Source organism: Anguilla anguilla, chromosome 8 (assembly GCF_013347855.1).
Source record: "Anguilla anguilla isolate fAngAng1 chromosome 8, fAngAng1.pri, whole genome shotgun sequence".
NCBI lineage: Eukaryota > Metazoa > Chordata > Actinopteri > Anguilliformes > Anguillidae > Anguilla > Anguilla anguilla.
Window position 1 is genome coordinate 25709470 of NC_049208.1, and position 15622 is coordinate 25725091.

General features: G+C 46.0%; 1 protein-coding gene across 1 annotated transcript; it reads left to right on the forward strand.

Annotated features, from left to right (window-relative positions):
* Nucleotides 1-6028: 6028 nt before the first annotated feature.
* On the forward strand, nt 6029-14975 carry psmb2 (proteasome 20S subunit beta 2). The gene is made up of 6 exons (XM_035428157.1): nt 6029-6265; nt 7045-7167; nt 7552-7622; nt 11650-11812; nt 13701-13750; nt 14746-14975. Exons 1-6 carry the CDS (start codon nt 6175-6177, stop codon nt 14851-14853), a joined length of 606 nt encoding a protein of 201 aa, XP_035284048.1. The 5' UTR covers nt 6029-6174; the 3' UTR covers nt 14854-14975.
* Nucleotides 14976-15622: the final 647 nt, after the last annotated feature.

Consider the following 15622-nt stretch of genomic DNA (forward strand, 5'->3'; position numbering starts at 1 on the left):
ACAAAGCCTGTTGGTCTGGGCGGGTTCAGCTGCCTCGCCTGCTTTAACCAGCTAATAAATATGAAAACAGCGGGTTTAAACTTTTATTCGTTCACTGCCTGAAAGGATTATACCATTCTATAGAGTCCCATGTAAATCCTGAAACCTCATAATGCCAAATGTTGTCTCATAAAACTGTGTCGGACAATGGCACAAGAAAGGAGGCTTTTTCACGCATAAAGGGTTTTCACAAGAGCACATTGAGTGCAGACCCGCCGCGCCACGCCCCTGGATTATTTTGCTGTCCGTGAAAGCGCGACTTGGAGCGGCAGGTGCGTGTGCCAGGCACGGGGGTCGTGAAGTGGGGGAGAGGGCTGCTTCGAACTCGGGCAGCTGCCGGGAGGAATTTGTTCAGGGGTTGTCACTTCCATTTATTTTGCTCTCTTTCACCCCTTCAGATGAAGTGATCTCTCGTGCCCAGGTTCCCCGCACGCCCATTCCCAGTTTAGAGGAGCAAAGCGCCGCTAAACGGTGACACCCGGCGAACAATAGTGACAGAGGGTTGCAGTCCCATCCCGTCTCAACACCGTGAAATTGTGGATTAGACCGAGAAGCAGTCCCGCTGACACCGGCCTAGTATTTTTCACATATGATAATCAATTGCTAAACTTCTGGCAAGTTAAACAAATACCCAAGTTAAGATTTTAACACCAGCGCATTCTGCTCCTTTATGCTAAATCCCTATTTTTCTTGATCGCTGCTGTACAGGCCTATATAAAAACTTTTGTCTGTATGATCAACACACACATTGGTATGATAAGACCTCTCCAAAATAAATCAAATAATAGTATGTTACCTGTTAATAGATACATACACATAGAATGTAAAGCAAAATTGAGCATCCACAAAATTTGAGTGAAAAATCCGTAAATGTGATGCAGAATTGTGAGTCTTTCTTTGTACCTACGAAGTGTGTGTGTGTGTGTGTGTGTGTGTGTTATTAAGGGGTTTTATTATGTGGATGGAGGCTTTAATTCAGCCCAAGGGTTCGACTGCCCCCCCATCACCACTACCACCACCACCTCATTCCCTAATCTCAGTAGTTCAAGACCAGTCTCCCACTCAAGCAACTCTACCCCAGGGCAATGGTTCCTTAATCCTCCAAAACTCAGACATGAGTCCCATAGGGTTTTGGCACAGACACACACACACACACACACACACACACATACACACATAAAATATTCCAACTATAACAGCAGCACTGCTCACTCCAGTAATTGTAGGAAAGAGCATTGCGCCTCCTCATTCCGCAAAAGATAATGGGATAATTCCTGTTTATTAATCTCAACTCATTCAGGAAATTGAATCCAGGCAGACCATAGAGAATATGGGTGGCAGTTATATCAGACTATACTTAAACTCAGACAATTTATCCACAAGTCCTTACTTTCACTGTTGTGAGTCTTCAGTGTGCTGTAAAGGCATCAGCACATGCACAATGTATGTGATCACCATTTATCAAGGCCTTCTCAGCTGAAACAACCTATAATTTATCACCGCAGAAAAAGATAGACGCACGGAGTCAAGTTCTAAAGATGATCCAGTCGCCCATTCATTAAACTTTTATTCAAAGTGTCTCAGAAATTCAAAAGGCCCAATTACACGCATTGCTTTTCACTCGGGCAGTTTTGGGTGAGGATTGCTTGCTCAAGGGTATGTCGGGCATCATTACAGTGCGGTCACCAGGGATTCAGCCCTTCTCTCATCTGACAGACAGAGACCAGTGCGCTGGGCCACATTGTCTGGGACACACTTAGAGATGGGGTGACTGGATGGCAGACGTAAATGACAGACAGACAGACAGACAGACAGACAAAGAGAGATACCCGTTTTTCTCCAGAAGGATATAAAAATGTGTGTATGTGTGTGTCGTGGCGCGTGTGTGCGTGTTTGTGTGTTAGTGTATTAGCAGTCAGAGCACTGTGGCCCAGAGGCGATTCCTGTGTGCGCCAGCAATAAAAGGCAAAAGAGAGGAAGTGAGATGGGTGGGGGGTGAGCCAGGGTTGGGGTGGGGTGGGGTGGGGTGGGGGGGGGGGGTCTGTGAGAGATAGGGAGAGGGGGAAGGAACAGGGAAACAACCAGGAGCACTTCGAGCTCCTTCACTGTCATTGCACCCAGATCACGTCCCCGTTGGGCGCTCTCTCTCTCTCTCTCTCTCTCTCTCTCTCTCTCTCTCTCTCTCTCTCCATGTGAAAAGAGGAGAAGAGCATCTTTGGCAGGGTAATTAAGAATGGCCTCTAAACACAGGAGTACAGCAGGAATGTTCCAGATGAAAGTAAAATGATTAAAATAATTACAGGCTCAGAGCTGATGAGCTGGAGTGCGGGGTGGCCGCCGGACATTTGTCTGTAATTAGTTAATTAATCTGAATGCAAATGATGAGCCCTAACGAAGCCAGTCAGGCTGAACCGAGAGAGAGGGAAAGAGAGAGAGAGAAGAAGAAGATGAAGAAGAATGTAAATTCACAAACGAGTATCAAACACCCAGCTTCATACCTTTCTTACACAGGCCAATACGCAGTTACTACATAATATACATATAATATTGCATTGACTTATACCTGAAGACAGCAAACGCATTCACTTTTTGTTGGAGTGTACATATATGTGCGTGTGCACATGCACACATACGCACACACACACACATGCACACAAACACACAGCATGGCAAATGTGCTCAGCCGTAGCCATGCTACCATTGCAAATTCTATAATCTTTGCAACACTATCAAATTTGCAACACTATCAAATGCTGGAAGGTGCACCTTCGGTGAGTAAATTTGTGAAATTCCCTGTGAAATGTGCCTGCTTCAACTGGGTTTAAATTCTTGACATTACATCCATTATAGTGATGAGCCTGGTCCTTTCAAGTTTTCAAACATTCACAGCGAAGTAACATTTGAAAAGGTTTCCAAAACATTACACTGTAAAAAATGGTTATAAATTTACAGTAAATTACTAGCTGCTAGTTTTAAATTTTAAATTAATTTTCTTCATGGTAATTTACTGTTAACCTATTCACAATTAAATGACAACTGTACACTGTGATTCCACAGTAAACAAGACCATGGATCACTGTGATATTGCCAGGGCCACCAGTTTGTCTCCACCCTGTGACCTTGAATGTCAATGGTTATCCTCCAGGGACCCCATAGGCCCTCCAACAGCACAGTCAAATGACTAATTGAGTTTCTTACTAAAAATTTTTTAAAAAACACAATTAGATGGGGATAGACAGGAAGGGAAATGAACATGGATGGAAGTTCAAATGTTACAAAACGCATGTCTTTGAGCCAGGCTTTCATCGTTACTCAGAACTGGAATAGCACAGCAATCGATCAGTTAAAGCAGTTCATTACACAGTTAAACTCAGGCCACCTGGTTTCTTGGGTCTGAATCGGTTGCTGATCTTAAGGAAAAAATAAAAACCTATGGCTCTTCAGAACCAGAATTGAGTATCACTGCAGTAAAAAGAAAAATGCAGCCATATAAAGCAGGGGTGTCCAATTTTATTTGAAAAGAGTTGGTGTAGCTGCAGGTTTTTGTTTTGCCCAGTACTAAGACACCTGATTCTACTTACGACCACAGTTATTTAGTTGAATCATGAATAAAAAAAATTTTGTTTAACTTTTTTGTGCAAGTTAAATGTTACATAACCGCTCTCATTTTAATTAGGGCATTTCCCACTGCTTCTAACAAAACCTATCATGCCCTCGTACAACACTTAAAAATACTGCAGAATCCATCCATTATCTACACACGCTCATCCCGGGCAGGGTCGCGGGGGTGCGGGAGTCTAACTCAGCATGCATTGGGTAAGAGGCAGGAATAGGCCACTAATCTATCGCAGGGCACACGCCATTCACTCACAAACTCATACCTATGGGAGGAAATCCAAACAGACACAGGGAAAACATACAAACTCCACACAGACAGGCCCAGGCCAGACTCGAATCCAGGAAGTGACAGTGCTACCCACTGCATCGTGCCACCCTATACTGCTGTATGTCCACTAATCAAACTAAAATGAGTTGCTTGTAAACATCGCCGTCAACCATCATCTGTGCTTAATTAGTAGCAATTAGTTTATCAACTTAGATTACTGAGTTGGCGCAAATGGGCTAATTGTTTGAGAAGGCGATTAATAAAGAGACTATCGTGACCACTAGCTGGCAAAGTACAATTTGAGAAAACAAGAGGAGACAAACTGGTGGCCCAAGATATAGCTGTATGCTACTGTAGAATTTCAGTAATCATCTGTATTTTCACATATCAGTTGTAAAAGTAATGCAACTCAGTAGCCAGTAATTTACTGTAAATCACAGTTAATATTGTTAAATACTGTAAATTTGAAAATGTAATGCAATTTATAATAATAATAATAATGATAATAATAATAATAATAATAATAATAATAATCAATCAATCCATTTTTATTTGTATAGCGCTTTTATAGCTCTTTTATAGTGCTTTCGACAAAGGAGCTTTGTCACAAAGCAGCTTTACAGAATAATAATTAATTGCATTTACATAGGGCTTTTCTCACACTCTAAGCACATTACAGTGGTTAGGGGAAAACTCGCCTCAACCACCGCCACTGTCTAGCCACTACCTGCATGATGCACTGCAGCAATTTTGCACCAGAACGCTCACCACACATCAGATGAGGTAGAGAGGAAGAGAACTATTTTTTAGCCAAATAATCTTTAAAGACCACAGTGAGTCAGGAACTCAGTTTAACATCTCATCTGAAAGACATTGTCTCCGGTCACTGCACTGGGGCATATTCTACTAGAGGGAAGATCACCAGCAACTGGCCTACCAACACCACTTCCAGCAGCAACTTTCCTAGGATGTCTCCCATCCCAGTACTAACCAAGCCTACTTTTGCTTAGCTTCAGCCATTTGGCTGGAGCAGGGTGCATGGTTGTATGGCTGCAGAGATTTTACAACACCTTTTCTAATTAGGTACATTAAAATAAAAACAAAGACATCCATTTTGGATATTAAGTGGTTTTTTATACTACTAAAATTTATTTGCTTGAAACTTAGAACCATTGATTTCACAATAAAATGCTGATTGTAATATTTACTGAGAAATATTATTGTTAAATCTAGCAAAATCAGGTAATTTTAACAATGTGTTCTTAACCTCAATGTAATGTCACACAATTTAAAGTTTGTTTAATGCCATGTTGTCCACATGCAACAAGGAGGAATATTATCAGAGGAATGTTATTGATCTATTTCTGATTGGGATGTCTGGATTTGTATTGTTCCACCTCACCTCACCTTGTACCATGGTCAAAGCCATGATACTATATTATAAAAATAAGTACATGAGTAATATATAACGCACATTATACTCCTTTATATTGTAGCAGCCAATGTATTAAATTTTATTCCGTGTTTTCATTATTGCGGAAGCAGTAATTCAAACAAAACGGTGTTGGGATGTTACAACACTTATCTTTTCGGAAAAGATTATCTACTGGTGACGTACACATAGGCTATTAGAATTGCTTGTGTAGTTTAAAATCGATTGCTGGAATTCTCTGTTCACATTACACTGCGCGCATAGACATAGGCCTACTCGTTGGTAGCCTATGAAATGCTTAAAGGCAATTTAGAAATATTGAACCAAAAAAAACAGTTTGTTCCCCAAACAATAAACATTGAATAACCCTTCTTTTCAGTCTGCACATCAACGTTTAAATTAAAAACGAATCCGCCTTCTCTTCCTTCATTTACAGGTCTTGGGGCTATGCACCTTGCTGCTGACACTTATCTGATTGTAACTTTTCCCAGCTGTAGAGATGTGTTCTTGTCATTTTAAATCCATTTTTGTAAGTCGCTCGGGCTAAAATAATTTTGGCTGTAATGTAAATTATCTATATTGAAAATCGCGTTGGTCTGGAAAGTACGGGAAGTGCGGTTTGCTACCCTGTCACGTGTAGCTTCTGTCGGCCTCATACTCGTGTGACGTTATCATTGTGCGCCGTTGCTCATATTTGCTGTGTAATATATGCGCTGAAAAGGCTGGGGTTTCGGAGGGACGACAGAGATTAAAGAAACTCGAAAGAAATTCATACATTAGCCTACAGTTGCTTTAAACTCGTTTTGAGATTAACAGTATGGAGTATTTGATCGGTATCCAGGGGCAAGACTTTGTCTTGGTAGCAGCAGATAATGTTGCGGCCAGCAGCATAATTCAGATGAAGCACGGTATGATTGAGCTAACGTTAGCTACTTCGCTAGCGAGAAAGAAATGTCTCCATGTTATATTAAATTCAGTACTGAAGTAAAATAGTTTCTGAAAGCTGTGGAAACTCTTAACTGCAATTGGAATAGCTGTAAAAACGCGTGAACCTGGTTTGTTGAGTTAAATAAACTCATAGCTTGAAACTAAAACTGCTAACGTTGGCCAGCTAACTATGTTTGTATGTGTTTCACTCTCTATGTACAGTTTAGCTTTATAACAGGCCAGCATTAGTTGTCTTAGCATTATTTTAGATTCGTTTGCTTGCTATTGTTCGTGACTTTATTGGCTGAATTAGTCTCTATCCGTAACTAGCCCATTGTAGTTTACTCAATGACTTGGTGGTTAAATAGAAAGTGAAAGTGACACATGGGAACTCATCCCAGTGTCGACGTTTTACTATTCCTTCTTAGCTAATATAGAAGTATCCTTAATCCTGTATAATGTGTCTAATATGCTTCCGTATCGAGTGTGGTTTATTTACATTCAGAATTTTGGCAAATTCCATAGATTTTTCCATTGACTTACTGTTGGCAGATGTGTACTCAATGTGTACTTTTTTTGTTGGTTCGTGTCAATAAGTAATGTTAATCTCAAAAGTGCATGGTTTTTTTTTCTTCTTTTACAATTGTTTAATGTTATGTTTAGCAAAAACTGTGATTCCTATACATGTGCACATCGGCTGTGTATGAGTATTGCTTTATGTAATGACACACTTTTATGTTGCTGTGCATGTGGCCTGCAGACTATGACAAGATGTTCAAGCTGAGCGAAAAGATTCTGCTGCTGTGTGTTGGAGAGGCAGGCGACACCGTGCAATTTGCAGAGTACATTCAGAAGAATGTCCAGCTCTATAAGATGAGGAATGGTGAGTCCCCCTTCCTGTGGTTGAGTATGACATCGTTTGCTGAGAGCCTATGGATCTGTAGCGTGTTTTAGCCACCAGACCGACCTCAAGCCTGAACGGCATCTCTTTCCATGTGGTATCCGTGATTGAGCTAAAGGAACGCCGTGGTTGTGTGGACCAGGGAACGGGAATACCGCTTAGTCATTATTTTTAGTCCCTATGGTCTCTGCTCCTTATGACATACCCGGCATCTTCCTTTCTATCAAATGGAACAGGCAGTGAATGATTCTGAAAATGACATGTGCTCAGCAAATCTATTTAATTACTGTTGCTGTTATGTATAGTAAATTGCTGGCCCTCAGTTCATGCTGTATCTGTGATCTCATCTTTCTCTCTGTCTGTTAGGTTATGAGCTCAGCCCTGCTGCCGCTGCAAATTTCACTCGCAAGAACCTCGCAGATTACCTTCGCAGTCGGGTGTGTAAATCTGTCTGTCTGTCTGTCTGTCTGTCTGTCTGTCTGTCTGTCTGTCTGCCTGTCTGCCTGTCTTGTCTGTCTGTCTCAAGCGATTCTACACACCCGTCCGTCTGTCCTAGGGGAGTCTCGTATTGGAAACATAGCGTTCTCTTTGAATATTGTTCTAAATATTTGTAGGCCTTATGATTAATTAGTTTTAATATTAGTTTTTATTAAGAGACTGGGTATGTAAAAAAAATCCCTGGTGAGAGTAAAAGTTTTTTAGGTAGGTTCTGTTAATATCATATCGCAATTTAAAATACATACTCTGTTGGAAGTGTGGGTGCGTACGGCGAGTTCTGGCTCACTGTCTTTGGCATTGTCAGTGTTTTGTGACTGTGCCAAATGTACCACTTCAGTCTCTAAGCAGTACCATACCTGTTTCTACCCTGTCATTTGACACATCCTTTCCCAGTCTAGTGAGTGAGTGAGTGAGCGAGCAAGCGAGAGCAATAGAGAGAAAAAGAGAAGAGGGAGAAAGGGTGCCAGATCCCAGGTCCCTCTGTCTTCCCCCACTCCCTCTGTCATGGTTGCCGTGAGTCAATTTGTTAGGACACGTGTGGCTGTTGCCTGTCACAATAGCAGGAGGGGGAAAATAATTACAAAAATAATTAGTGTACGTGACGAAGGCTGGCTGACGAGGTATCGTGAGACACCGGGTGGCGGTGCGGGGGGTGCCTGGGCGGGTGCGGGGGGGGGGGGGTCCCAGGAGTCCGCCTGCTGCCACCACAAAGAGCGTGAGGAGCTGAAGGCTGCTGGTGGCGGGATTTACCGGCCGCCGCTCCGCTTGCTGCTCACTGCTGCTCCTCCGTGTTGACCTGGCTGTTCTGACTGACTCCTGTGCTGAAGGGCAGACACGTTGCAAACAAACATTCTACTAGGTCACTTGCAGGATAAGTATACTTAAGCAAAGTAAATTCTAATTCCCGTCATTTTGTAGTAGTCTCCATGCTCCGCGGTGCCGTGGTTCATATCATGAAAACACAGTAGGTCCTCTGTTGTTTGTTCTGGTTAGATGTGCAGGTGAGGTGCTTGTCACAGGTGAGGTTTGTTGTTAGAAGCCAGGAGTGGGTGACGTACGTCTCTTTGGTCCCCATTGCCTGTGTAGGTTAGAGAGATGGATCTCTGTCTGTGTACCTACAAGGCGTCCAGCACAACAGGGCCCTCCTGGCTCCCCTGGAGTTCAGAGCTGGGGCCCCTGAGCGACAGCAGTGAGCCGTGCGGATTAATGCGCTGCACTCTTATCCCACTCCACCGCCATGTCACACGCTGCTGCAACCCCATTGGTGAAACCGTGGATGATTTACCCGCCAATCAGCAGAGGGTCACAAACAAAGAAATTATCTGGATTTTGAATATGTTCGTGTGCAATAGTTTTTGCCCCTCATCGTGGACCAGTGTTCAAGTGCAGGTCCCAGCTGCACATTTGGGTGCGCAGTGTGTGTGTCTGTATTGTTCTGTTCAAATCAACAAATCAAGCAAATCAACAATTAATGAAAGAGATTGAAAAGGGAAAATGAGTTAAGACTGCATAACTGAGGCTAGGTAAGGTCAGGCTTTTGACGTGAGAAGTGTCCGCCTCTTCTGTAGATCTGTGGACTGTGTGGTGTCTATATCCATATTTCTGCCTACATATGTGTATGTGTCTTTAAATGATGCCATTTTAGTACTTGAGTTTGTGTGTGTGTTAAGCTGACGTGCAAGGCTTAACCGGCGTGTGTGTGTGAGAGAATGATGGTCTATCTGTGTTCATAACTACTGTGCGTGTGCATGCATGCGGATGTGTGTGTTAGTGCTTGTCTTTCTGTGTGTGTGCATGCGTGCACGAGTGCTGATCTTTCAGTGTTTGTAACTCTGTGTGTATATTTGTGTGTGTGTGTGCACGCGTGGGGGTGTGTGCACGTGAGTGCTGGTCTCAGTGTTTGTAACTCTGTGTGTGTATATACGTGCGTGTGTTTGTGTGTGTGTGTGTGTGTGTGTGTGCGCGCGCGCGTGTGCGTTGGGGTGTGTGCATGTGAGTGCTGGTCTCAGTGTTTGTACCTGTGTGTGGTGAGAGTGGGAGTTCAGGTGTGGGGTTAACGAGCATGCTGCCTCTCTCTCCCGGAGGTGCAGGTGAAATGAGGGGGAACTGATTATGCTGCTGATACTGTGACACTGTAACCTGTGAGACAGGTGCAGGAGGCGGGGGTGGGGCCACCGGGGAGGGACCCAGGGGGTCTTCGATGAGTTCAGACACGGGCCCCTTCCCCGCCCCCCAAGCCTCCTGCCACCCCGCCCCCCCCCCCCGGGGGTTCAGAGCAGAGACAAGCTTCCCTCACGGCCCCACAACAAAACACACATTCAGTCACAGAGAGCCTGAGGCTGTGGGGGCTGAGGTACACACAGAGCTGAGGTTAAACTCCCTCTCCTTCAGGCAGACAGAAGCCACAGCCGGCCCGTTCTGTCATGGGCCCATCACACAGCTAACAAGCATCATTTGGGGTCCTGCTCATCAGAACACTATTCATGACCCACAGACTGTAAAATAACTCCACATTATATGTATGAGACACTTTCCACAGACATTCACAACAGCTTCTGCAGCTATATGCACAGTACTGCTTACTGTGTACATGGAGTTGATTGACGTGTTCAGAAGAGTTCCATATTTGAACGTGCGTCGGGCTTCATCTTTAGAAGGGGTCTGTTCATTAAGGGGGTCACTGGCTTGGAAAGTGTAGGATCCGCTGGTCTACGGGGTCTACCTGCCAGTCATTCGCCATTTTTAAGTCCGATAGATGGAGGGAGGGACAGGGTAGTGGACTGCAGGGAGGGATGAATGGGCAAATTGATGGATGAGAGAAGTGGAGGAATGGGGGGGAAGAAAGGCTGGTGGATGAGTGAAGTAGAGGGAGAGCATGAGATTGACGGAGAGGAAGAAGACCGGTTTGAAGGAAGAAGAGTTTTAATGAGACCTTGGCGTCACTCCAGGGCAGAGGGTAGGGGCGAGGTGGGGGGGTGAAAGCAGCGGGGGGGGCTGTTTTCCGGCAGATGTCACACTGCCGGTGACACCCAAACCTCCCCCCCACCACCCCAGACCCCTGACACCCACCTCCCTCACCCCACATCTCAGCAGTTTCACACCCCCCCCCCCCCCACCCCACACACACACTTTCTGCTGCTGCTGCTGTTGTTGTTGTTTCATCTCTCATTTTATTTAGTTTAAAACCAGAGCTGTTAATGAGAAACTGTTTCTTTAGTGTGTGTGTGTGTGTGGGGGGCGGGGGGGGGCTTTCGGCTCCAGCCATTCAGCGGCTGAGATGGGGATTTTGGCTGTGCCTGTGCATGTCTGTCTGTGTGTGTGTGCGCCTGTGCGCACGCGTGCGCGTGTCTGTGTGTGCATGTGTGTGTGCGTGCGCGTCTGTGTGCGTGTGTGTGTGTGTGCATGTGTGTGTGTGTGTGTGCCTGTGCGCACGCGTGCGCGTGTCTGTGTATGCATGTGTGTGTGCGTCTGTGTGTGTGCATGCGTGTGCGTCTGTGTGTGTGTGTGTGTGCGTATATGTGTGTGTGTGCGTGCATCTGTGAGTGTGTGTGCGTATATGTGCGTGTGTGTGCGTGTGCATGTGTGTGTGTCTGTGTGTGTGTGCGTGCGTGTGTGCACGTGTCTGTGTGTGTGTGCCTGTGTGTATGTGTCTGTGTGTGCGTCTGTGTGTGTGTGCGTGTGCGTATATGTGTGCAAGCGTGCGTGCGTATATGTGCGTGTGTGTCTGTGTGTGTGTGTGTGTGTGTGTGTGTGCGTGCGTGCGTGCGTATATGTGCGTGTGTGTCTGTGTGTGTGTGTGTGTGTGTGTGTGTGTGTGTGTGCGTGCGTATATGTGCGTGTGTGTGTAAATCATGCATCGTAGGCCCTGTGGATACAGTAAGCCGTGACCGTGTCTCTTCTGTGTGAACACAGTGCATGTTAGGTGTCGTGGGTTGACCCCTGTGGTGTGACCTCTCCCTCCTGCAGACCCCGTACCACGTGAACCTGCTGCTGGCCGGCTATGACGAGGCCGACGGCCCCGGGCTCTACTACATGGACTACCTGTCCGCCCTGGCCAAGGCCCCCTTCGCTGCCCACGGCTACGGAGCCTTCCTCACCCTGTCCATCCTGGACCGCTACTACAGACCCGGTATGGGCCTTTCTGTCTCCCTCTGTCTGTGCCCTTCTCTCTCTCCCTCCGTCTCTGCCTTTCTCTCTCTTCCTTCCTGTCCTTGTGTGCGTCCCCTCCTCCCCGCATCTTCCTCCGACGCGCTCTTCGTCTGAGCCTCTGAGGCTTTTTTGGCGTGACATGTTTGACGGTGCTGTGATGAAGATGGCGTGCTGTCCCTCTCCCAGGCATTGCGCATGCAAATTCTGCTTTATTGCCTCGGCTGGAAGCGCCAGCGTTGTGCAGTAATGCACTGCAGTGGGCCAAAGACAGGAAAGCGAGGGCGAATGCAGACATGCACTGAGGGACGGAAGACTACAGGGAGCAGGGCTAAAGACTGCACGGAGGAAGAAACTGATGAACTGCGTTTGTGTGCCTCAGTGGTTTAACGGCAGCTCTCATTTCCCCAGCAGTGACGTGATGTGTTAATATAAAAGCTGCTCTGGCTGCGTACGCTGCGCAGGTACATGTTAATATAAAAGCTGCTCTGGCTGCGCACGTTGCGCAGGTACATGTTAATATAAAAGCTGCTCTGGCTGCGCACGCTGCGCAGGTACATGTTAATATAAAAGCTGCTCTGGCTGCGCACGCTGCGCAGGTACATGTTAATATAAAAGCTGCTCTGGCTGCGTACGCTGCGCAGGTACATGTTAATATAAAAGCTGCGCAGGTACATGTTAATATAAAAGCTGCGCAGGTACATGTTAATGTAAAAGCTGCTCTGGCTGCGTACGCTGCGCAGGTACATGTTAATATAAAAGCTGCGCAGGTACATGTTAATATAAAAGCTGCTCTGGCTGCGTACGCTGCGCAGGGACATGTTAATATAAAAGCTGCTCTGGCTGCGTACGCTGCGCAGGTACATGTTAATATAAAAGCTGCTCTGGCTGCGTACGCTGCGCAGGTACATGTTAATATAAAAGCTGCGCAGGTACATGTTAATATAAAAGCTGCGCAGGTACATGTTAATATAAAAGCTGCTCTGGCTGCGTACGCTGCGCAGGTACATGTTAATATAAAAGCTGCTCTGGCTGCGCAGGTACATGTTAATATAAAAGCTGCTCTGGCTGCGCACGCTGCGCAGGTACATATTAATATAAAAGCTGCTCTGGTTGCGTACGCTGCGCAGGTACATGTTAATATAAAAGCTGCTCTGGCTGCGTACGCTGCGCAGGTACATGTTAATATAAAAGCTGCTCTGGCTGCGCAGGTACATGTTAATATAAAAGCTGCTCTGGCTGCGTACGCTGCGCAGGTACATGTTAATATAAAAGCTGCTCTGGCTGCGTACGCTGCGCAGGTACATGTTAATATAAAAGCTGCTCTGGCTGCGTACGCTGCGCAGGTACATGTTAATATAAAAGCTGCTCTGGCTGCGCACGTTGCGCAGGTACATGTTAATATAAAAGCTGCGCAGGTACATGTGCACTGATATGTTGTTGTGCTCCGCTCAGCCCCAGGGCTTTGGCATATGGCTACACGCACGGCTGCTGTTGTGGCTGCAGGTTCCTCTCCTAGCATGACTGGCACTTTTCTGCACCCAGTCATGTTTAACAGGGGTGAGGGTACTGGTGGTCCTCTCTTCTCCTTTTCTGCCCATACTTTCTCTCTCTCTCTCTCTCTCTCTCTCTCTCTCTCTCTCTCTCTCTCTCTCTCTCTCTCTCTCTCTCTCTCTCTCTCTCTCTCTCTCTCTCTCTCTCTCTCTCTCTCTCTCTCTCTCTCTCCCTCTGTCCCCCCCCCCCCCCCCACCTGCTTCTTTCTCTCAGGTGATTTGTTTCACGTCGGAGGTAGGATGTAGTGGTGTGGCTTGTGCAGTGTGTGCTGATGTTAAAGCAGTGCTGATAGAGAGGCTGTCTCTGTGCCTGTGCAGATCTGACCCGGGATGAGGCGATGGATCTTCTGAAGAAGTGCGTGGAGGAGGTGAGACTCGTCTCCCATTACCAGCTACAGCTGCCTTTGGCTCTATCACATTACGGCTGCCATTTTGTTGTTTCTCTAGATTGCCTTTTTCCCCACCCCCGACTACCTTTATTTCCAATTAGCTTCTAATGTGCAGCTTTGAAGGTTCAAATGATAAGAATCCTCTCTCTATTCATTTATGTTAAAAATGTATTGTTGAACTTGTGTCTTTATTTCAAGCACAAATATGTGGTGTCATGGTGGCCACATTTACAACAAATGTCAGTTGTAAATGTAGTCATTTCTGAAGTTAGAAAACCAACAGGCAAATTATTTAATAACACAAAGAGTTATTTTTTTTAATGTGTCATTTTTAAAGCCCCAGAGTAAAGTCTCTTTTCAGTTTGCATATCTCACTGAGTGCTGTTACTACAGGCAGCTGGCTGCAGTATTCCTGACCGGTGTTCAGTTATTGACCTCTAGTCAGTCCATCTATGTGTCTGTGTGCCAGCTGCCAGTGTGGACTCATTACCCACAAGCACACAGGGACACTCCTCAGTGTAGTTAAGTGCAGATATGGGGGAAAGCTGTGGAGAAATGACCAGACCTGTTGACTTCCTGAACTGTATTGTCCTCTCTTGATATTGACAGAGAAGATTCAAAGCTAAAGAAATCAGGTGTCCATAATAATAAAAGTACTCATGCCCTACTTAAAAATGACATTGCATAATGTTTATGGTTATTCTGCAGTCACTGTTATTCAGTGACTCACACAGCTACAGCTGAAGTAAAGGACTGATTCACATTGCACAGATAGAAGTGAAGACTGTTAGACGTGTCATCAGTTGTCATTATAGGCTGCAGCTCACTCTCTTTGCTTTTTCCTGGGTGTTTAGGGAAAGTGTCGAGCAGCACAGTGGAGAACATAATTTTAATGATAGTTTCTGTTCTCATTCTGTATTCCTTTATCTCTCCATTTTTCATGTATCATAAGTAAATTGTCTCTCTTCCTCTAGCTGAAAAGGCGCTTCATCCTGAACCTGCCCTCCTTCAGCGTCCGTCTGATTGACAAAGACGGCATCCACGATCTGGAGAAGCTGCCTCTGGCCCCCAAACAGCCCTGACCTTTGACCTTCCAGTAGAACTGAGCATTGACCCGCCCAGAAGCCCTCATCCTCTTTTGTACTAGATATGCGTTTCATGAGACTCCCAATAAAAAAATGCTGTGCTTTGCTGCCCGACTGCCTACCTTTCTCTGTGGTCATGAATTTGCGGTTGACAGATTCTGTGTGAAAGTTCTGTACAGCAGTGACCCAGGCAGAGGTTTCTCCTGTGTGGGGGTCAAGGCTCAAGGGAATAGGTACTACAGTGGATCCGTTTCCTTGTGCTTCTGTCTGTCTGTTCTGTGGCGTTTTGCTTGTCTTGGGTCATGGACACAGCTGAACTCTTACTTGTCTGTCTGCGTGTATGTGTGTGGACGTGTGTACCTGTGCATGTGCTAGTTTTCAGATGTGATTGTGTATGCGTAACGTGCAGTGTGTATGCCTGTATAACGTGTGTGTGTGTGCGCGCATGTGTAGGAGCGAGCACGCGCACGTGTGTTTGCACTTGGTATGCGTGTGTGCAGACTCCCTCTCCTCCACACAGGTGATTAATAAACATTAAACAGTCCCTCCTCTCCTGAGCACACCGGAATCTGACGGGAAGAGGAACATATGTTTGCCTGGAGGCAGAGGGGGAGAGGTAACATCCCCGCTGAGTGACGGAGAGGGGAGGCGGGGGCTGGATCACGGGTTCGGGGGGGGCCAGAGAAGACGAGGGGAACAGGTAGGGTGGGTTGGAGCAGAGGAGGGGAGGTACTGCGGCAGATGGGGTGAGGGGGGGACGGTGCAT

Excerpts from the sequence above, each read along its gene's own strand:
- psmb2 (XM_035428157.1), top strand. The coding sequence starts at position 6,175 with ATGGAGTATTTGATCGGTATCCAGGGGCAAGACTTTGTCTTGGTAGCA. Across the intron at positions 6,266-7,044 it reads CATAATTCAGATGAAGCACG|ACTATGACAAGATGTTCAAG; the intron begins GTATGATTGAGC and ends TGTGGCCTGCAG. Across the intron at positions 7,168-7,551 it reads GCTCTATAAGATGAGGAATG|GTTATGAGCTCAGCCCTGCT; the intron begins GTGAGTCCCCCT and ends TCTGTCTGTTAG.